Source organism: Oncorhynchus keta, chromosome 28 (genome assembly GCF_023373465.1).
Source record: "Oncorhynchus keta strain PuntledgeMale-10-30-2019 chromosome 28, Oket_V2, whole genome shotgun sequence".
NCBI lineage: Eukaryota > Metazoa > Chordata > Actinopteri > Salmoniformes > Salmonidae > Oncorhynchus > Oncorhynchus keta.
The window spans coordinates 39,758,381-39,782,584 of NC_068448.1; the positions used below are offsets into that span (position 1 = coordinate 39,758,381).

General features: G+C 44.2%; 1 protein-coding gene across 1 annotated transcript in view; it reads left to right on the plus strand.

The window, feature by feature from the left end:
• Positions 1-18,466: 18,466 nt before the first annotated feature.
• The window catches only part of xpc (xeroderma pigmentosum, complementation group C), a 12,446-nt gene continuing 6,708 nt past the window's right edge, over positions 18,467-24,204 (plus strand). The window contains exons 1-6 of the mRNA XM_052482996.1: positions 18,467-18,819; positions 22,591-22,851; positions 23,001-23,100; positions 23,264-23,348; positions 23,542-23,699; positions 23,888-24,008. Coding sequence (XP_052338956.1) covers positions 18,636-18,819; positions 22,591-22,851; positions 23,001-23,100; positions 23,264-23,348; positions 23,542-23,699; positions 23,888-24,008 — 909 coding nt within the window. The 5' untranslated portion in view covers positions 18,467-18,635. The remainder of the gene's footprint in view (positions 18,820-22,590; positions 22,852-23,000; positions 23,101-23,263; positions 23,349-23,541; positions 23,700-23,887; positions 24,009-24,204) is intronic.

Consider the following 24,204-nt stretch of genomic DNA (forward strand, 5'->3'; position numbering starts at 1 on the left):
TACTCACCTGCTCTGTCGACCCTACCTGTACGCACCTGCCCTGTCTACCCTACCTGCACTCATCTGCTCCGTCTACCCTACCTGCAACAATGGCAGACATGGAAGGAAGTGTACGCTATTGAAATTTCCACTTCTCCCACGCGAAGCTAAACATGTCCAAAGAATGAATATCCTGACGATAATGAAATTAGATACCTGCCCAAGCTCTTTGTAACATTTAGAGTGCCTTCAGACAGTATTCATACCCCTTGACTTATTCCACATTTTGTTGTGTTGCAGCCTGAATTCAACATAGATTAAATATACTGCATGCTTTGTCTCACCCATCTACACACAACACCCCATAATGACAAAGTGAAGACATGTTTCCAGACATGTTTGCAAATTTCTTGAAAATGAAATACAGAAATATCTCATTTACATAAGTATTCACACCCCTGAGTCACTGCTTTGGAGAAGCAGCTTTGGCAGAGAGTACAGCTGTGAGTCTTTCTGGGTAAGTCTCTAAGAGCTTTCCACACCTGGATTGTGCAACATTTGCCCATTATTCTTTTACAAAAATGTTCAAGCTGTCATATTGGTTGTTGATCATTGCTAGACAACCATTTTCAGGTCTTTCCAAAGATGTTCAAGTAAATGTAGGTCAAAACTGTAACTCGGCCACTCAGGAACATTCACTGTCTTCTTGGTAAGCAACTCCAGTGTAGATTTGGGCCTTGTGTTATAGGTTATTTTCCTGTGGAATTCATCTCCCAGTTTCTGGTGGAAAGCAAACTGAACCAGGTTTGCCACTAGGGTTTTGCCTGTGGCTCCATTCCGTTTATTTTTTATCCTGAATATCTCCTCAGTCCTTAACGATTACAAGCATACCCATAACATGATGCGACCACCACTATGCTATCTTCTGTTGAATCTGACAATTAATCTTAATTAATCTTAATGGTTGTACAGTCGTCTCAAATAAAACTGTGAAGGACCTCGGCGTTCCTCTGGACCCTGATCTCTCTTTTGAAGAACATATCAAGACCATTTCGAGGACAGCTTTTTTCCATCTACGTAACATTGCAAAAATCTTAAACTTTCTGTCCGAAAATTATGCAGAAAAATTAATCCATGCTTTTGTCACTTCTAGGTTAGACTACTGCAATGCTCTACTTTCCGGCTACCCGGATAATGCACTAAATACGGCTGCTAGAATCCTGACTAGAACCAAAGAATTTGATCATATTACTCCAGTGCTAGCCTCTCTACACTGGCTTCCTGTCAACGCAAGGGCTGATTTCAAGGTTTTACTGCTAACCTACAAAGCATTACATGGGCTTGCTCCTACCTATCTCTCTGATTTGGTCCTGCCGTACATACCTACACGTACGCTATGGTCACAAGACGCAGGCCTCCTAATTGTCCCTAGAATTTCTAAGCAAACAGCTGGAGGCAGGGCTTTCTCCTATAGAGCTCCATTTTTATGGAACGGTCTGCCTACCCATGTCAGAGACGCAAACTCGGTCTCAACCTTTAAGTCTTTACTGAAGACTTATCTCTTCAGTGGGTCATATGATTGAGTGTAGTCTGGCCCAGGAGTGGGAAAGTGAACGGAAAGGCTCTGGAGCAACGAACCGCCCTTGCTGTCTCTGCCTGGCCGATTCCCCTCTTTCCACTGGGATTCTCTGCCTCTAACCCTATTACAGGGGCTGAGTCACTGGCTTACTGGGGCTCTCTCATGCCGTCCCTGGAAGGGGTGCGTCACCTGAGTGGGTTGATTCACTGCTGTGGTCATCCTGTCTGGGTTGGCGCCCCCCTTGGGTTGTGCCGTGGCGGAGATCTTTGTGGGCTATACTCAGCCTTGTCTCAGGATGGTAAGTTGGTGGTTGAAGATATCCCTCTAGTGGTGTGGGGGCTGTGCTTTGGCAAAGTGGGTGGGGTTATATCCTTCCTGTTTGGCCCTGTCCGGGGGTGTCCTCGGATGGGGCCACAGTGTCTCCTGGCCCCTCCTGTCTCAGCCTCCAGTATTTATGCTGCAGTAGTTTATGTGTCGGGGGGCTAGGGTCCGTTTGTTATATCTGGAGTACTTCTCCTGTCCTATTCGGTGTCCTGTGTGAATCCAAGTGTGCGTTCTCTAATTCTCTCCTTCTCTCTGTCTTTCTCTCTCTCGGAGGACCTGAGCCCTAGGACCATGCCCCAGGACTACCTGACATGATGACTCCTTGCTGTCCCCAGTCCACCTGGCCATGCTGCTGCTCCAGTTTCAACTGTTCTGCCTTACTATTATTCGACCATGCTGGTCATTTATGAACATTTTAACATCTTGGCCATGTTCTGTTATAATCTCCACCCGGCACAGCCAGAAGAGGACTGGCCACCCCACATATGCTCTCTCTAATTCTCTCTTTCTTTCTCTCTCTCGGAGGACCTGAGCCCTAGGACCGTGCCCCAGGACTACCTGACATGATGACTCCTTGCTGTCCCCAGTCCACCTGACTGTGCTGCTGCTCCAGTTTCAACTGTTCTGCCTTATTATTATTCGACCATGCTGGTCATTTATGAACATTTGAACATCTTGGCCATGTTCTGTTATAATCTCCACCCGGCTCAGCCAGAAGAGGACTGGCCACCCCACATAGCCTGGTTCCTCTCTAGGTTTCTTCCTAGGTTTTGGCCTTTCTAGGGAGTTTTTCCTAGCCACCGTGCTTCTACACCTGCATTGCTTGCTGTTTGGGGTTTTAGGCTGGGTTTCTGTACAGCACTTTGAGATATCAGCTGATGTACGAAGGGCTATATAAATAAATTTGATTTGATATGCTTGAAAATATGGAGAGTGGTACTCAGTGATGTGTTGTATTGGATTTGCACCAAACATAACATACCATAACACTTTTGTATTCAGGACAAAAACAGTGAATTGCTTTGCCACATTTTTTGCAATATTACTTCATGAATTTTTAAAAATCTAATAAAAATTCTTCCACTTTGACATTACAGGGTAGTGTGTGTGGATCGTTGACAAAGAAGGACAATTAAATCAATTTTAATCGCACAGCAAAAAGTCAAGGGGTGTGAATACCTTCTGAAGGCACTGTAATTGTATGTCTGGGGTTCCAAGATTCAAAAATCTGGTTCAACACTATTATTGCACACAGAGTGAATCCATGCAACTTATCATGTGACTTGTTTAGCACATTTTTACTCCTGAACTCATTTAGGCCATAACGAAGGGTTGAATACTTATTGACTCAAGACATATCAGCTTTTTATTATTTAATTAATTCATTTAAAAAAAATAAAAACACAATTCCACTTTGACATTATGGAATATTGTGTGTAGGCCAGTGACAAACACATCTAAAGTGTATCCATTATAAATTCAGGCTGTAACTTACAAAAAGGTGGAAAAAGTCAAGGGGTGTGAACACTTTCTGAAAGCTCTGTACACAACTTGTTTTTTTAAATTTTCTTGTTGGTTTTCTCAAAATATAACCAGGTAGTGAGTGCATAGGCTACTGGAATGAGAACATATAGGTGTGTTTGTAGCATATTGGATATGCTCTGTTGTTTGCCATTACTTCATGACCTTGTACCTTCCTCGTTATCATTTGTGATCGTGCAACATGGGATTGTAACAGATGTGATTAAATGGAGTCCACAAAGATTATTACTGTACCGTCATTAATTGCATGTAAGTATCACTGCAGCCTGCATTGTATTTCTTTCCTTCTTAACCTTCATGTTGCTTTTGTCAGTAAACATGTAAAGAACAGAATTTGATTCAATCACATGAAGGACAAACACTAACTGTACAGAAAAGTATTAGACTATATATGTACAGTACCAGTCAAAAGTTTGGACACACCTACTCATTCAAGGATTTGTCCTTATTTGTACTATTTTCTACATTGTAGAATAATAGTGAAGACATCAGAACTATGAACTAACACATATGGAATCATGTGGTAACCAAAAAAGTGTTAAACAAAACAAAATATATTCTATATTTTAGATTCGTCAAAGTAGCCACCCTTTGCCTTGATGACAGCTTTGCCCACTCTTGGCATTCTCTCAACCACCTTCACCTGGAATGCTTTTCCAAAAGTCTTGAAGGAGTTCCCGCATATGCTGAGCACTTGTTGGCTGCTTTTCCTTCACTCTACTGTCCAACTCATCCCAAACCATCTCAATTGGCTTGAGGTCGGGTGATTGTGGAGGCCAGGTCATCTGATGCAGCACTCCATCACTCTCCTTCTTGGTCAAATAGCCCTTACACAGCCTGGAGGTGGTTTTGGGTCATTGTCCTGTTGAAATACAAATCATAGTCCCACAAAGCGCAAACCAGATGGGGTGGCGTATCGCTGCAGAATGCTGTGGTAGCCATGCTGGTTAAGTGTGCCTTGAAGCAAGAGTATGACAGAGTTGTCGCAGGAGTAAAATGAAAGCATCAATCCAGCGAGATTTAAGTGACGAGTGGATTTTCCAACCCTCAAACACAGGAAATATTTGGCTGAAAACGACAGATCCTCAGGTGGGCAGGGCATGGCGTTGCTACGTAGAGAGCCAGGAGTTCAGGTGTGAGACTGGGGGAGCAGGTGGCAACTTCCTGTGCAGGATGAATGGGCTATTGCCCTCTTCAGGAAAGAACATCACATTCCTTCTCTCGCTGACTCAGGCAAGCAATTCTGCAAACTGCTATAGATGGGCACGCCACCAATGCTTTACAGAGCCTTTGATTTCCATGACATGTCTATGAGGGCAGAATTATAATACAGCCTTTTGATGGAGACTGATCAGCTCCCATGAATAACAAGTACTGGCAGACTGTTTGGAATACCCACGTTAGTCTTGTTTTATCACAACCACTTCAAACAAAATGCTTGTGTCTCTTCCTAGAGTCATGTATCGATTTAGGAGTATCAATGTCTTTTTTTGTTACATTATCGCAGGATGCCTATACTGTGTCTCAGACCTCAACGTGTGCAGAGGCACAACACGAAGCCTCGGCAATAGGTGACATCATTTGACATTTGCCCAAAATGGCCACGGTGAGCCAATGCACGAAGAAGAAGCCCGTGGCTGCATGGCCGCTGTGTTTCGGGCTTGCTTCCTGAGAGTGTCCCCCCTTCCTCTGCCCTGCGTGATGTGGGCACAGATGAAGGAGCAGTGTTGCTCCGAGAAACAGGGGAGCAGGGAGACACACAGGAATGCAGCTCCAGTGGAGCCTCAAGGAGAGGAGGAGGGGGCAATTAATTTTGGGCTTCTTTTTCCCCCACTTTCTCCTTCAGTCTCAGGCTACAGTTCTGTTGTTAAGACAACCAGAAGGAATGGCTGGCAACTGGTTGGTTTGTAACGCCTGTCTGTCTTCAAAAAGGGCTAGAGTAACAGGACACCGCCACACATTCAAACACACAAACAAACAGGGGTACATTACACACACACACACACCTCATCATGGACACGCCAGTGCTCTGCCGCCTCTGACATTCAAAAGCTAACTGTTTCTGTCAATCTCACTACTTTATCATACCTAGAATGAAAGTGCTTTTTGGGGGTATTTGAATGAGTGAAAATAGCTATTCAGCTGCTATGACCCTTTATTAACACGCGTAGGGCTTCACAAAGCCTCTCGAATGGAGGCGGTCTTGTGCTCAGGTATGATGTCCCCTTTCATTCCCCGTGCTCGCCACCCATTGGCTCCCCGGCGCTGGTGGGCTTTTGTTCTCCCCCTCCCAACACTCCCTCTCTCTGTCTGAGCGAGTGAATGGAAATACGCACAGATGTGTGGCGCTGTTCAAACTTCGCCTGCGTCGTCGCGCAACTGCCCAGTTAGACTGTATGTGGTGTGCTCTAACTGGGACGGTGGTTGAAAGATTTGATAGCCTTTCCAAATGCCGATGCAACTCTAGCCAGCGGTCTATTGCAGTGGTTCACCGGTGACCAGTCCAAGGGTAGTCGGCGTTCTCCAGGCGCAGACTGCGGCGGGGAAAGCAGCGGTTCTTTTCAGGATGGGGAACTCGGATCTCCAGCGTACTGGCATGGATGATGCAGCTCAGTGAGCCCACATTCCCTTCACTGCCGTATCTAATCTCAAATGCGGTCTAACAATTCCAGTGGCTGAAGGACTTTTTTTAGATGAAGGTTAGGGTATGAGGTCTGCCGTTTATCACTATATTTCACCTGTTTTCAACTGCTCGTCATGGCTATGGAAGTCTCTGCCGGTAGGCTATGACTAATTTGTTCAGGATTAATTTGATAATTATATTTAGCCTACCATTTAGGCATATTTACACACACGTTGAGTTATAAAAGCTGAACTGATGTGTGATTTTGCATCTCTTGAAAATAAATACATTTTTTGTCGTTTGTTTCGTAAATAATTCTGAGCGTGTTTATGGGATTCAATGACCATAATCGATATTTGTTTTTATTTAAAGACAAATATCATTTACGATTCCACTTTGATTTCATAATCCACATAAGAGCCTAAATGTTGATCTGATTCAATGGTGAATGAATGCCATTGCATTTTCTCTTGAGAAAGTGAGCTGAGGGTAAACGGGGACACAAGAGGCACTCACAGACAGCGAGTTTAAACATTTCACTTGCAAACGGCAAGACATCTCCGAGAACGCGACGACCGAGGACAGGACAACAGGTGCTTCTGCTCACCTCGGCGGACACAGAACTGGCATTACGCCGCGGGGTCACAGTGAAAGTAGACGCCGTTTCCTCTTACCTGCTGTGAAAATGGGAAGGGTTAGTCATGTTTGTGCTGTTGATGAAAATACTGAAAATGGTGGTAAAGGAAGTAGTGGGGGGAAACTCTGAGCCCGCTCTGATGTGGATCCTTCCACACCTGTACCTTTCCTTGCCCCTAGGGGCAACGCTGCACCATACTTGCTATAGTAGTGTAGTTATGACACCACTCCAGTGTGAGTGTGTACATAGTTCATGTAGCCTATGTTATGAGTATGGGTAGTTTATAGTCTGCTCGGAGTGCCCACTGCACTGTATGGCTTTTTATTCCTATCTGACTGCATTGAGGGTTCATATAGGGATGGAAGCCATGCAGTGCGCTGGGCTCATATCACGCGGGACCACAGAAGAGGACCACGGAGACAAGCCTCCCCTGTTCATCTCCCCGTGATCCGAGTGATCTGTCTCCTACTGCAGCGAGACTGTCTGGAGCTTGTGGCGCTCTTATCAGTTCACAGACAGCTCCCTGAAGTGTTATAATACATCGAGGCTCCAGCACCACCCAGATGTCTGTCCACAACAAGATACCTACTTTACCTGTTACCTTTCCCCATGCCGTCAATGTTTCTATGCATGTTGATTTTGAAAGATCATTTGGGTTTGGACATGGTACAACCACAACAATTTGAGTCACTGATACGTTTTGTAAATAAATTACATATTTTTTTTAAAAGACTAAAACATGTCATAGAGAGAGAGGGTGAAATAAGGAGAGGGTGGTGCATATAGTAGTTTTATAGAACAAGTGTCAAGACTGATGACATTTGCCCCTTCATATGCACTCAGACACACACACACACACACACACATATATGTTGGGAGTCAACCAGTTTATCTGGCTTTTGGATTTTCCTTTTGCAGACCATAAGAACAAAAAAACCTCCCTACCACATTGTACAATACTGCCACTGAGTAAAGCACAGTGCACTGCATTTTACCCTCAGTTTTTCTCATCAGCGTTCCTCAAATAACCACTACATATTACAATGGAGTGCACTAGGGGGCGATTCAGATTTAGGAAATGTACACCTTTCCTACGCATTTGAGGAAATATACACCTTTTCCACACAATCCTTTTACAATTCATGCCATTCAATCTGAGTAAAAATGCCCTGTCTTAGGTCAGTTAGGATCAGCACTTTATTTTAAGAAGGTGAAATGTCAGAATATTAGTAGAGAATTATTTATTTCAGCTTTTATTTCTTTCATCACATTCCCAGTGAGTCAGAACTTTACATACACTCAATTAGTATTTGGTAGCATTGCCTTTAAATTGTTTATCTTTGGTCAAACGTTTCAGGTAGCCTTCCACAAGCTTCCCGCAATAAGTTGGGTGAATGTTGGCCCATTCCTCCTGAAAGAGCTGGTGTAACTGAGTCAGGTTTGTAGGGCTCCTTGCTCGCACACACCTTTTCAGTTCTGCCCACAAATGTTCTATGGGATTGAGGTCAGGGCTTTGTGATGGCCACTCCAATACCTTGACTTTGTTGTCCTTAAGCCATTTTGCCACAACTTTGGAAGTATGCGTGGGGTCATTGTCCATTTGGAAGACCCATTTGCGACCAAGCTTTAACTTCCTGACTGATGTCTTGAGATGTTGCTTCAATATATCCACATAATTTTCCTGCCTCATGGTGCCATCTATTTTGTGAAGTGCACCAGTCCCTCTTGCAGCAAAGCACCCCCACACCATGAGGCTGCCACCCCTGTGCTTCACGGTTGGGATGGTGTTCTTCGGCTTGCAAGCTTCCCCCTTTTTCCTCCAAACATAACAATGGCCATTATGGCCAAACAGCTTTATTTTTATTTCATCAGACCAGAGAACATTTCTCCAAAAAGTATGATCTTTGTCTCCATGTGCCGTTGCAAACCGTAGTCTAGCTTTTTTTATGGCGGTTTTGGAGCAGTGGCTTCTTTCTTGCTGAGCGGCCTTTCAGATTATGTCGATATAGGACTCGTTTTACTGTGGATATAGATACTTTTGTAACTGTTTCCTCCAGCATCTTCACAATATCCTTTGCTGTTGTTCTGAGATTGATTTGCACTTTTTGCACCAACGTACGTTCATCTCTAGGAGACAGAACGCGTCTCCTTCCTGAGGGGTATGATGGCTTCGTGGTCCCATGGTGTTTATACTTGCGCACTATTGTTTGTACAGATGAACGTGGTACCTTCAGGCATTTGGAAATTGCTCCCAAGGATGAACCAGACTTGTGGAGGTCTACAATTTTTTTCTGAGATCTTGCCTGATATCATTTGATTTTCCCATGATGTCAAGCAAAGAGGCACTGAGTTTGAAGGTAGGCCTTGAAATGCATCCACAGGTACACCGCCAATTGACCCAAATTATGTCAATTAGCCTATCAGAAGCTTCTAAAGCCATGACATAATTTTCTGGAATTTTCCAAGCTGTTTAAAGGCACAGTCAATTTAAGATATGTAAACTTCTAACCCTCTGGAAATATGATACAGTGAATTATAGGTGAAATAATCTGTCTGTAAACAATTGTTGGAAAAAGTAGATGTCCTAACCGAATTGCCAAAACTATAGTTTGTTAACAAGAAATGTGTGGAGTGGTTGAAAAACGAGTTTTAACGACTCCAACCTAAGTGTTTGTAAACTTCCGACTTCAACTGTAACACGATTTGCATGCGTGGCTCAGTTGCGTGCTTTGTAATCAAAGAGGAAGAGGCAAAGCGAGAATGATAACTGAGCCAAAAATCTGTTTTCTCCAGCAGGTGGCGTTTTATAAATGTATTTTTTTACTCACCACATTACTTTTTTTTTCAATAATCATGTTTCCATCCACAGTTTTCATGAAAGTAAAAAGTCGTACCATATAAACAAACATCACGACAGGAAGTTTCTGTACACCTTGATGCCAGGAACAAGTTAGTTTGGTGGGAACACCACTAGAGGAAAAATGCCATATATACTCTTTCGTAGATATTTGCATGAATTGGATAGAAACCTAGCTCGTGTAGAGAATTTGCTCAACAAGAAACGCAATGGCTTTTTTGGGGGGGCTTTTTGTCGAATATAAGTTTTACAATGCTTAGCTTGTTAACTGATTATAAGTAGAACACGCGTCACATCTCGCCATCTTTGAGGGAAAAAAACACTTTTATATCGGAGAATGGTCCCACCTTATCTTGCCTCCTCCCAGCTGCCTTATTCGCATTGTTAAAGCGTCCACTTGAATATAAGGTCTATATAATGGACAATCTGTGATTTCAACCCCAGAAAACACACTCCCTGGGTGGCCTACCAATTTGATCGGGGTGTTTTTGTTCAATTTGTTTTAATGTTAATCTATCTAAAGCAAACCCTTTAAATACGGTGTACCTTTCATTTGAGTTTGATCGGCGCAAGACTTGAATGTAGACTATGGAGAACGCGTTCAGAATCTAGAAAGACAGCCATAAAAATACAGTATGCATATTTGTCTCTGTTTCAGTACCCATGGGTTACGGGGTAAATTTAAAAACACAGATTTTACACATTTATGTGAAGGGAATATTCTTGAATCCTATTTCATGGAATAATGTGGCCTTTAAGCACAAACTAAAAAAAAGTGGTTCAATGATTCTGAAAGTTGACACGTCCAGTTCATCAATGGTAACATTGGAAGTAGTAGTGAAGCCTACAATACATATTTTGCGTTGAGCAGCAATTCACTGCCTTCCTGAAGACAAACAATGCATACGAAATGCTTCAGTCTGGTTTTAGACCCCATCATAGCACTGAGACTGCACTTGTGAAGGTGGTAAATGACCTTTTAATGTCATCAGACCGAGGCTCTGCATCTGTCCTCGTGCTCATAGACCTTAGTGCTGCTTTTGATACCATAGATCACCACATTCTTTCGGAGAGATTGGAAACCCAAATTGGTCTACACGGACAAGTTCTGGCCTGGTTTAGATGTTATCTGTCAGAAAGATATCAGTTTGTCTCTGTGAATGGTTTGTCCTCAACTGTAAATTTTGGTGTTCCTCAAGGTTCCGATTTAGGACCACTATTGTTTTCACTATATATTTTACCTCTTGGGGATGTCATTCTAAAACATAATGTTAACTTTCACTGCTATGCAGATGACACACAGCTGTACATTTCAATGAAACATGGTGAAGCCCCAAAATTGCCCTCGCTAGGAGCATGTGTTTCAGACATAAGGAAGTGGATGGCTGCAAACTTTCTACTTTTAAACTCGGACCAAACAGAGATGCTTGTTCTAGGTTCCAAGAAACAAAGAGATCTTCTGTTAAATCTGACAATTTATCTTAATGGTTGTACAGTCGTCTCAAATAAAACTGTGAAGGACCTCGGCGTTACTCTGGACCCTGATCTCTCTTTTGAAGAACATATCAAGACCATTTCAAGGACAGCTTTTTTCCATCTACGTAACATTGCAAAAATCAAAAACTTTCTGTCCAAAAATTATTAGAAAGATTAATACATGCTTTTGTCACTTCTAGGTTAGACTACTGCAATGCTCTACTTTCCGGCTACCTGGATAAAGCACTAAATATACTTCAGTTAGTGCTAAATACGGCTGCTAGAATCCTGACTAGAACCAAAAAATGTGATCATATTACTCCAGTGCTAGCCTCCCTACACTGGCTTTCTGTCAAGGCAAGGGCTGATTTCAAGATTTTACTGCTAACCTACAAAGCATTACATGGGCTTGCTCCTACCTATCTCTCTGATTTGGTCCTGCCGTACATACTTACACGTACACTACGGTAACAAGACGCAGGCCTCCTAATTGTCCCTAGAATTTCTAAGCAAACATCTGGAGGCAGGGCTTTCTCCCATAGAGCTCCATTTTTATGGAATGGTCTGCCTACCCATGTAAGAGATGCAAACTCGGTCTCAACCTTTAAGTCTTTACTGAAGACTCATCTCTTCAGTGGGTCAAATTATTTTTTATTTATTTTTTATTTATTTTTTATTTCACCTTTATTTAACCAGGTAGGCTAGTTGAGAACAGGTTCTCATTTGCAACTGCGACCTGGCCAAGATAAAGCATAGCAGTGTGAACAGACAACACAGAGTTACACATGGAGTAAACAATTAACAAGTCCATAACACAGTAGAAAAAAAGGGGCAGTCTATATACAATGTGTGCAAAAGGCATGAGGAGGTAGGCAAATAATTACAATTTTGCAGATTAACACTGGAGTGATAAATGATCAGATGGTCATGTACAGGTAGAGATATTGGTGTGCAAAAGAGCAGAAAAGTAAATAAATAAAAACAGTATAAAAACAGTATGGGAATGAGGTAGGTGAAAATGGGTGGGGTATTTACCAATAGACTATGTACAGCTGCAGCGATCGGTTAGCTGCTCAGATAGCTGATGTTTGAAGTTGGTGAGGGAGATGAAAGTCTCCAACTTCAGCGATTTTTGCAGTTCGTTCCAGTCACAGGCAGCAGAGTACTGGAACGAAAGGCGGCCAAATTAGGTGTTGGCTTTAGGGATGATCAGTGAGATACACCTGCTGGACCGCGTGCTACGGATGGGTGTTGCCATCGTGATCAGTGAACTGAGATAAGGCTGAGCTTTACCTAGCATGGACTTGTAGATGACCTGGAGCCAGTGGGTCTGGCGACGAATATGTAGCGAGGGCCAGCCGACTAGAGCATACAAGTCGCAGTGGTGGGTGGTATAAGGTGCTTTAGTGACAAAACGGATGGCACTGTGATAGACTGCATCCAGTTTGCTGAGTAGAGTGTTGGAAGCCATTTTGTAGATGATATCGCCGAAGTCGAGGATCGGTAGGATAGTCAGTTGTACTAGGGTAAGCTTGGCGGCGTGAGTGAAGGAGGCTTTGTTGCGGAATAGAAAGCCGACTCTTGATTTGATTTTCGATTGGAGATGTTTGATATGAGTCTGGAAGGAGAGTTTGCAGTCTAGCCAGACACCGAGGTACTTATAGATGTCCACATATTCAAGGTCGGAACCATCCAGTGTGGTGATGCTAGTCGGGCATGCGGGTGAACCCTGTGGCACCCCCATAGAGACTGCCAGAGGACCGGACAGCATGCCCTCCGATTTGACACACTGAACTCTGTCTGCAAAGTAATTGGTGAACCAGGCAAGGCAGTCATCCGAAAAACCGAGGCTACTGAGTCTGCCGATAAGAATATGGTGATTGACAGAGTCGAAAGCCTTGGCAAGGTCGATGAAGACGGCTGCACAGTACTGTCTTTTATCGATGGCGGTTATGATATCGTTTAGTACCTTGAGTGTGGCTGAGGTGCACCCGTGACCGGCTCGGAAACCAGCTTGCACAGCGGAGAAGGTACGGTGGGATTCGAGATGGTCAGTGACCTGTTTGTTGACTTGGCTTTCGAAGACCTTAGATAGGCAGGGCAGGATGGATATAGGTCTATAACAGTTTGGGTCCAGGGTGTCTCCCCCTTTGAAGAGGGGGATGACTGCGGCAGCTTTCCAATCCTGGGATCTCAGACGATATGAAAGAGAGGTTGAACAGACTGGTAATAGAGGTTGCGACAATGGCGGCGGATAGTTTCAGAAATAGAGGGTCCAGATTGTCAAGCCCAGCTGATTTGTACGGGTCCAGGTTTTGCAGCTCTTTCAGAACATCTGCTATCTGGATTTGGGTAAAGGAGAACCTGGAGAGGCTTGGGCGAGGAGCTGCGGGGGGCGGAGCTGTTGGCCGAGGTTGGAGTAGCCAGGCGGAAGGCATGGCCAGCCGTTGAGAAATGCTTATTGAAGTTTTCGATAATCATGGATTTATCGGTGGAGACCGTGTTACCTAGCCTCAGTGCAGTGGGCAGCTGGGAGGAGGTGCTCTTGTTCTCCATGGACTTCACAGTGTCCCAGAACTTTTTGGAGTTGGAGCTACAGGATGCAAACTTCTGCCTGAAGAAGCTGGCCTTCGCTTTCCTGACTGACTGCGTGTATTGGTTCCTGACTTCACTGAACAGTTGCATACCACGGGGACTATTCGATGCTATTGCAGTCCGCCACAGGATGTTTTTGTGCTGGTCGAGGGCAGTCAGGTCTGGAGTGAACCAAGGGCTGTATCTGTTCTTGGTTCTGCATTTTTTGAACGGAGCATGCTTATCTAAAATGGTGAGGAAGTTACTTTTAAAGAATGACCAGGCATCCTCAACTGACGGGATGAGGTCAATGTCCTTCCAGGATACCCGGGCCAGGTCGATTAGAAAGGCCTGCTCACAGAAGTGTTTTAGGGAGCGTTTGACAGTGATGAGGGGTGGTCGTTTGACTGCGGCTCCGTGGCGGATACAGGCAATGAGGCAGTGATCGCTGAGATCCTGGTTGAAGACAGCGGAGGTGTATTTGGAGGGCCAGCTGGTCAGGATGACGTCTATGAGGGTGCCCTTGTTTACAGAGTTAGGGTTGTACCTGGTGGGTTCCTTGATGATTTGAGTGAGATTGAGGGCATCTAGCTTAGATTGTAGGACTGCCGGGGTGTTAAAAGCATATCCCAGTTTAGGTCACCTAACAGAACAAACTCTGAAGCTAGATGGGGGGCGATCAATTCACAAATGGTGTCCAGGGCACAGCTGGGAGCTGAGGGTGGTCGGTAGAAGGCGGCAACAGTGAGAGACTTATTTCTGGAGAGAGTAATTTTCAAAATTAGTAGTTCGAACTGTTTGGGTATGGACCTGGAAAGTATGACAATACTTTGCAGGCTATCTCTGCAGTAGACTGCAACTCCTCCCCCTTTGGCAGTTCTATCTTGACGGAAGATGTTATAGTTGGGTATGGAAATCTCTGAATTTTTGGTGGCCTTCCTGAGCCAGGATTCAGACACGGCAATGACATCAGGGTGAGCAGAGTGTGCTAAAGCAGTGAGTAAAACAAACTTAGGGAGGAGGCTTCTGATGTTGACATGCATGAAACCAAGGCTTTTTTGATCACAGAAGTCAACAAATGAGGGTGCCTGGGGGCATGCAGGGCCTGGGTTTACCTCCACATCAGCCGCGGAACAGAGAAGGAGTAGTATGAGGGTGCGGCTAAAGGCTATCAAAACTGGTCGCCTAGAGCGTTGGGGGCAGAGAATAAGAGGAGCAGGTTTCTGGGCATGGTAGAATATATTCAGGGCATAATGCGCAGACAGGGGTATGGTGGGGTGCGGGTACAGCGGAGGTAAGCCCAGGCACTGGGTGATGATGAGAGAGGTTGTATCTCTGGACGTGCTGGTTGTAATGGGTGAGGTCACCGCATGTGTGGGAGGTGGGACAAAGGAGGTAACAGGGGTATGAAGAGTGGAACTAGGGGCTCCATTGTGAACTAAAACAATGATAACTAACCTGAACAACAGTATACAAGGCATATTGACATTTGAGAGAGACATACAGCGAGGCATACAGTAATCACAGGTGTTGAATTGGGAAAGCTAGCTAAAACAGTAGGCGAGGCTAATCAGCTAGCACAACAAACAATGGCGTTGACTAGGCAACGGGGCCGACAGATAAAACAAACAAGCAGAATGGAGTACCGTGATTAATGGACAGTCCAGCGTGCGTCAGCTATGTAGCCAAGAGATCAGTGTCCAGGGGGCAGCGGTGGATGGGCAGGGAAGCTGGACTGGCGAGTGTTATCCAGGTTAAAAAAAAATAACAGTGACTAAATAGCTTGTAGCTAGTTAGCTGGTTAGCGTCTGGAGGTTCTTGAGTGTGTTCTAAGAAATTAAAAATAATAGCGATTCCGTATCACATTGGGTGAGGCAGGTTTCCGGGAGGTATAAACAAATTAAAAATCAAAAAGAGATAGAAAGTAAATGGGTCCAGAGAGTGTTTGGGACGCGGTGATTCAGACGGTTAGCAGGCCTGTGCTAACAAGCTAACAGTTTGTAGGCCCGGGCTAGACAAGGTAGCAGTTAGCGGGCCGGAGCTAGACAAGCTAGCAGGCCGAAATAGCAAGCAGGGAGATAGCGAGGGCTAGAGAGTTAGCCTTTGGGGGACGTCGTGATGGGGTGAGTCTGTTTATTCCTCTTCATGCGGTGACAATCGACAGACCGGTCGTGGGCCCGGGTAATTGTAGCCCAGGAGTATGCTAGAAGTGCTCTGGCCGGGCTAGCTTCAGGCTAAGTGGGTGGAAACGCTAGCCAGGGGTAATCATCCGGGGTTGCAGTTTAGCTAGATAGCTAGTTGTGAAGATCCAGCTGAAAAATGTTCCGTTTGTGGTGGGAATCCGGGGATGAAAAATAAATAGGTCCGTTGTGCTCTGGTTAGAGTCGCGTTGTTCGAACTGGCGAGAGCTTTCCGGGCTAAAGGTTAGCTGATGACCGGTTAGCTGAAGACCGCTAGCTTAGCTGGTGGTTAGCTGGCTAGCTTCAGTTGAGGGGTTCCGGTTCCGAAGTAAATAGAAATACTTTAGGAAAAATAGCTACATTGGGTGAGGCGGGTTGCAGGAGAGTGTTTGGAAGCGTGGGTTTAGAAAAATGTTTTTAAAGAGGTATGCGAAGAAAAATATGTTAAAAAAAACTAAAAAGACGCGATATATACAGGGACGGGACGACAGGACGACTTACTGCTACGCCATCTTGGATTTGTTATAGTGTAGTCTGGCCCAGGAGTGGGAAGGTGAACGGAAAGGCTCTGGAGCAACGAACCGCCCTTGCTGTCTCTGCCTGGCCGGTTCCCCTCTTTCCACTGGGATTCTCTGCATCTAACCCTATTACAGGGGCTGAGTCACTGACTTACTGGGGCTCTTTCATACCGTGACTGGGAGGGGTGCGTCACTTGAGTGGGTTGAGTCACTGATGTGATCTTCCTGTCTGGGTTGGCGCCCCCCTTTGGGTTGTGCCGTGGCGGAGATCTTTGTGGGCTATACTCGGCCTTGTCTCAGGATGGTAAGTTGGTGGTTGAAGATATCCCTCTAGTGGTGTGGGGGCTGTGCTTTGGCAAAGTGGGTGGGGTTGTATTCTTCCTGTTTGGCCCTGTCTGGGGGTGTCCTCGGATGGGGCCACAGTGTCTCCTGACCCCTCCTGTCTCAGCCTCCAGTATTTATGCTGCAGTAGTTTATGTGTCGGGGGGCTAGGGTCAGTTTGTTATATCTGGAGTACTTCTCCTGTCCTATTCGGTGTCCTGTGTAAATTTAAGTGTGCTCTCTCAAATTCTCTCTTTCTCTCTTTCTTTCTCTCTCTCGGAGGACCTGAGCCCTAGGACCATGCCTCAGGACTACCTGACATGATGACTCCTTGCTGTCCCCAGTCCACCTGGCTGTGCTGCTGCTCCAGTTTCAACTGTTCTGCCATATTATTATTGGACCATGCTGGTCATTTATGAACATTTGAACATCTTGGCCATGTTCTGTTATAATCTCCACCCTGCACAGCCAGAAGAGGACTGGCCACCCCACATAGTCTGGTTCCTCTCTAGGTTTCTTCTTAGGTTTTGGCCTTTCTAGGGAGTTTTTCCTAGCCACCGTGCTTCTACACCTGCATTGCTTGCTGTTTGAGGTTTTAGGCTGGGTTTCTGTACAGCACTTTGAGATATCAGCTGATGTACGAAGGGCTATATAAATAAATTTGATTTGATTTAATATGGAGAATAGTATACAATAGTATGATATAATACATATACCCTAATTGCCAGTTATCCAATTTGGCTTGCATCTCCAAATTGAATCCCTATAAGTTATAAGGCCATACAGGCACAGCATTTCATACTTCACTGTGGGAAAGGGCAGGCCTGTGCACAAAGCTTTCAGAGGGCAGGTGCGCAAAATTATAAAAGGCTCCCGCTTTAATTTGTAAAATGTTCATAATTCATATCTTGAAATTCACAATACTTTAGTCATTCAGCAGACACTCTTATCCAGAGCAACTTACAGTGTGAGTGCATCCATTATAATACTGATTCCCCAGGTGAATTGAACCCACAACCCTGGCATTACAAGCACCATGCTTGACCAATTGAGCTACACAGGCCTTTTGTAACCATACCAAATGTAATATATACTAATTTGAGTGTCCTGGATTTACATTTACTATGTTACGTCTAGTCTATGAGACCTGGCTGCCACTTGGAACCCGCTCGACCTTATTCATGGTTTCCTCAGTTTAAATGTGGTGGAAATATTAAGGAATTAGGGCAAGGTAAGAATATATTATATCTGTAGCCACAACTACATTTCTTTGATCACCATCCCAAACCTATACCTTGCTGGTGTGGCCGATGTGAAATGGCTAGCTAGTTAGCTGTGGTGCGCGCTAATAGTGTTTCAGTCAGTGACTTCACTCGCTCTGAGACCTCGAAGTAGGTTGCTCTGCAGTTTTTGTGTAACACTGCTGCGTGAGTGACTGTGGTTGATTTGTGCAGAGGGTTCAAGCGAGGAGAGGGACTGAAGCTATACTGTTACATTGAACAAATTATTATTTATAATGACGGACTACCCTGGCCCAATTGTCGACGCTGGGCCAATTGTGCACCGCCCTATGGGACTACCAATCACGGCCGGATGTGCTACAGCCTGAATTCGAACCAGGGGCTGTAGTGACTCCTCTTGCACTAAGCTGCAGTAAACGTTGACCGTTGCCCCACTCAGGAGCCCAAATTAGGTCAGAATAAGCAGAAAGGTGCATAAAAAAAGGAAAAAAGTTCCAGGGAATAAACCGCCTTACCCAGGACTGAATTTCCCCCTAAGTGAACGGGAAAATAATAGGTCTACCTACACACATCTGGAACTTTTGTAGCCTGCAGGCCATCACTGTTGCTCGCCAACGATTGGGGAGAATTGATGGCGGGTACAGCGCGGAAGTGGATGCGGATGTGACGTTTTCGGAAACCACTTCATAACAATCTATCACCGCAGGATGCATTATGAAAGGCTCCGTAAAGTTGTGTTGAATAACCACGGTTTCTCCGCGAAATTACACAACACCACGTGTGCATGGTAAACTCAGTCATTCACGATTCTGTCTGCAACACTATTAAAACAAAAGTACACGATTACATTTGGAACGAAGCGAGCATGGCCAAGCGTAAAGAGTCTGCAGACACAGCAGTGAAGACCGACACAAAGAAGCCGAAGAAGGTTGCAAAAGGCAAAGCTGGAGGACCAAGAGCCAAAAAAGGTAAATCTATCCAACTAGTTACAACACCCAGCAATGAGCAAATACTTATAGGAAACGCCCGTTGAAGAAGTTCTACCTTGTCATTTAGCTAATTTAGGCTACATTGTGACAACATTACATTATCAACGTTTATATACAGGATTTGTTTTAGTTGAAATTATTATTATTTTTTAAAATTATTATAATATTTTTTGTATACGTTATATATAATAGGGGGTACAACAATACCGACTATACGAAGTTAAGACACACACGTCACTGTTTTAGAACGCTTTCTTATTCGAAGAATGTACTATAGAATGATCGTGTGAGGTCTCTTTACACCTCTAAACAGCATGAGAGTCCCAGATGAATAGCGTGAGACTATGGCGAACTGTAGGTGTAACGAGGGTTATGGTAAAGAGAGAACAATTATTCATAATTGAATAACAACCATTCTGCGTTACGATGTTGCATCTCATATCATAACTTCTGCTTCAACTTTGTCACTGATGCGTTTCAATGGGCCAGCATCTGTCAGATTCATGTTTATTACAGATTGTGTGCAGGTGCATCGTCTTGCATGGTTACCATCGTGGATCAACTGTCTTGTCTGCATATAAAAACGTGTTTACAACTGATCTGAGTTGATTGTGTGTTTTGATTTTCTGCCGAATTAAACTCTGCATTGGTTATTTCTTTAAGACTACAAAATGTTTCATCTGTAGAAGCTACAAAGCATCTACAGATGTCATATGAAGCTTTACAGCTTGCTCTGTAATACGACTATTATTTTTTATATGAAACATTTTTTAAAATCTATATCAGTAAAAATAAACGTCCCTTTTTCAGGACCCTGTCTTTCAAAGATAATTTGTAAAAATCCAAATAACTTCACAGATCATCATTGTAAAAGGGTTTAAACACTGTTTCCCATGCTTGATCAATGAACCATAAACTATTAATGAACATGCACCTGTGGAACGGTCGTTAAAGTGTGCAGAAGAGCACGAGACAAAGGAAGGTGTAGCATTGGGGAAAGTAGTGTTAATTGTAGTGGTGCCCATTGGGCTGGGGATCAGAAATGTCCTGTGCGAGGGTTAGACTAGTGCAGAAGTTGTCATATGCTGATGCAGTGAATAAAGTAGAGGAAGATGGGTCAAGGGGGAGGGATCCTGAGAGGAGTGTTGTGAGTATTCGATTTAAGGCACTAACAGCTTACAGACGGTAGGCAATTAAGGTCACAGTTATGAAAACTTAGGACACTAAAGAGGCCTTTCTACTGACTCTGGAAAAATACCAAAAGAAAGAGTCCCAGGGTCTCTGCTCATCTGTGTGAACATGCCTTAGGCATGCTGTGGCCAGGGCAATAAATTGCAATGTCCGTACTGTGAGATGCCTAAGACAGCGCTACAGGGAGACAGAACGGACAGCTAATCGTCCTCGCAGTGGCAGACCACGTGTAACAACACCTGCACAGAATCGGTACATCCGAACATCACACCTGCGGGACAGGTACAGGATGGAAACAACAACTGCCCGAGTTACACCAGGAATGCACAATCCCTCCATCAGTGCTCAGACTGTCCGCAATAGGCTGAGAGAGGCTGGACTGAGGGCTTGTAGGCCTGTTGTCAGGCAGGTCCTCACCAGACATCGCTGGCAACAACATCGCCTATGGGCACAAACCCACCGTCGCTGGACCAGACAGGACTGGCAAAAAGTGCTCTCCACTGACGAGTCGCAGGTTTGTCTCACCAGGGGTGATGGTCGGATTCGCATTTATCATCGAAGGAATGAGCATTACACCGAGGCCTGTACTCTGGAGCGGGATCAATTTGGAGGTGGAGGGTCCGTCATGGTCTGGGGCGGTGTCACAGCATTATCGGACTGAGTTTGTTGTCATTGCAGGCAATCTCAACGCTGTGCATTACAGGGAAGACCTCCTCCTCCCTTATGTGGTACGCTTCCTGCAGGCTCATCCTGACATGACCCTCCAGCATGACAATGCCACCAGCCATACTGCTCATTCTGTGTGTGATTTCTTACAAGACAGGAATGTCAGTGTTCTGCCATGGCCAGCGAAGAGCCCGGATCTCAATCCCATTAAGTACGTCTGGGACCTGTTGGATCAGAGGGTGAGGGCTAGGGCCATTCCCCCCCAGAAATGTCCAGGAACTTGCAAGTGCCTTGGTGGAAGAGTGGTGTAACATCTCACAGCAAGAACTGGCAAATCTGGTGCAGTCCATGAGGAGGAGATGCACTGCAGTACTTAATGCAGCTGGTGGCCACACCAGATACTGACTGTTAATTTTGATTTTGACCCCCCCCCACCCCTTTGTTCAGGGACACATTATTCCATTTCTGTTAGTCACATGTCTGTGGAACTTGTTCAGTTTGTATCAGTTGTTGAATCTTATGTTCATACAAATATTTACACATGTACAGTTTGCTGAAAATAAATGCAATTGACAGTGAGAGGATGTTTCTTTTTTTGCTGAGTTTATTTGTAAACATGAATATAAAAATAACTGATTTGGCAAATGTTTCTATATATTGTTGGACGTAATGTACTCTACGGGCATATCAAAGTTCTAGAGTGGGATCTCTGCTAGTTTAAGTCATGGCTCTTTTTATATGATTGGCATAGTGGGAAATGTAACCAATCACAGCCCTCCTTTTACTTGTATCATTGAACATCCTGCAAATCACCAGCAGAAAGGCAACCATTTTGAATCCATTTTCACGTTCAGTCTGGTAATGCTTACAAATTGGATCATAACTGTAAAAGTAGCAGAGCTCAAGTGGTGGAAAAAGTATACAAGTGTCATACTTGAGTGAAACTATAACTTTTTAATAGACAATGACTCAAGTAAAAGTGAAAGTCACCCTTTCAAATACAACTTGAGTAAAAGTGTGTAAAGGTATTTGGGTTTTAAATATACTTAAGTATAAAAAGTCCAAGTATAAATCATTTCAAATTCCTTATTAAGCAAACCCAAAGGTGCTATTTTCTTGTTTTTTTTAAAGTCATAATTTACAAACTAAGCATTTGTGTTTAGTGAGTCTGCCAGGTCAGGGGCAGTAGGGATGACCAGGGTATGTTCTCTTGATAAGTGAGTTAATTGGACCATTTTCCTGTCCTTCTAAGCATTTCAAAATGTAACAAGTACATTTGGGTGTCAGGAAAAATGTATGGAGTAAAAAGTACATACTTTTCTTTAGAAATTTAGTGTAGTAAAAGTTGTCAAATGTAAATAGTAAAGTACAGATACCAAGAAAAACATTAAGTAGTACTTTAAGGTATTTTCACTTAAATAATTTACACCACTGCAGAGATCCCACCCAACTTTGATAGTGGAGTATATATAGACAATAATATATAGACAAATTTGCCAAATTTGATTTTTTTTAAATTTCCAATATGCATGTTTATATTTGTTCTATATTCATAAATGAATGAAAATGTTGCGTTTTTTACAGAGCAAGCAGTAAAGCTTCATATGACACCTATGTTTGCTACGTAGCACCTAAAGATGAAACACTATGGTGTCTTAAGGCCAAAATGTCATAAATATGCTCAATTATGCCTTTAGATACAAATGTCAAATATATGTCAACAGTCCTTCCTCCAAAGCACTATTTTATGGATTACATTTCGTGAAAATCCCCCAAATCATGGTCTTTTTTTTGTCTGGGTTTCGTGAGGAATCACTCATCAGTGGAATATTCAAAGTTTTTCTCTCACTTTCATCATCTTATCATGACCCATCTTTCTTTCTACCCTATCAGAGAATGGAGAGGAAACGGAGAAGGTTCAGAGAAAAGCCAAGCACAAATCCCGTCTCTCTAAACCTAAAGTAGGGGACACAGCCGAAACAAACACCAGCAAATACTTCCAGAACGAGACTCCAGTGAAGGAGGAGCCTGCTGATATGAGTCCTGAGACTGATCTCATCCCTCCTTTTATCAGAGCCAGAAAAGACACTGTAAAGCCTGTGAAAGAAGAAGAAGAGGACAGCGAGGAGGATGAAGACTGGGAGGAAGTGGAAGGTGATCAAGAAATGAACGCTACTTTTGATTTGTACAATGTTTGCAGGCCATATCTGTGTAGATTAATGTTCTCTGTTTTGTAGACCTATGATGGCTCTGGTCCTTGCTCTGTGTGTGTGTCACTATGTGATATTGCCGTCTGTCCCCAGAGCTGTCTGAGCCCTTAGGTCCAGTAGAGCCAGCCCTGCCCTCACAGCCCGTGGAGATAGAGATTGAGACCCCAGACATCATCCACAAGAGGCAGAAAAGGTGAGAGATGGCGGCAAGATGGCATGTGGTCTGTGTCTTTGTCTGTGCTCCTTTGGAAAAGCAAGTGCTTTTGACCCAGTCAGACTGTAGGAGAATTAGCTCATTTTAGTCCAAGATGGAAATATGAACCATCCGTCAATTTACCGTGACAACCTGGCTCCAGGGAGAAGAGGAAGGCGGAGTTTGAGACCTATTTGCGACGCATGATGAACCGCTTCAACAAAGATGTGGTGGAGGACACACACAAGGTGAACACACACACACACACACACACACACGTGTACCGTAAGGACCTCCACATGGCTTATCTCACAGACTGTCATGATACTGCTGATGGGGGAATCACAGAATGGCTGTGGTCCATTTTCTTTCTTCCTAACGTGTTCCCTTCTCATTCGAAACCCTTCTTACGATACCGATTTATTAACATCTCTCCCGTAGGTCCACCTCATGTGTCTTCTAGCCAATGGGATGTTCCGGAACCGGTTGTGTAGCACACCGGACCTGCTGGCCATCAGCCTGTCTCTGCTGCCCACCCACTTTACCATGGTGGCCAAGGAACGCATTGACACCAACTACCTCTCTGGCCTGCTCAAGTGGTGAGGAGGGCCTTCAATTTGTATTTGTGTGACTTTAACTGTGTGAATTATTTTTCTTCTTCTGCTTATTCCTTGTAGCATGCTGAACTATGTTTACCCTTCTTGACACCTGACTAATTCAATCATCCCTGGCTATGTTAAGTTTACGTCTTGTTCTTTGTAATTGATCCGGGTTGATTTTTGTCCAGGTTTGGGGCGACGTTCACGCTTAACCCGGAGCTTCCCTGTGAGGAGAGGCCCGACCCACAGGCCCTGCTGGAGAGGAGGCTGGGCAGCCTCACCGCTAGAGACCACCAGGAAATGACACATGTGAGTGGCAGGTATCCTGCACACTGAATGCACCATGCGGACATGGTTGTTCATGTCCCCCCGTTGCACACCAAAAAAAAAATTTGCAAATGGGATATTTTTTTGAGAGATGGCCACATTTTCCATATAGTTTTAAATCAAAGGTTAAACAGTTCAGGCTCTTATGGTATGACATGTTCTCTCTAGAGAGAAATTG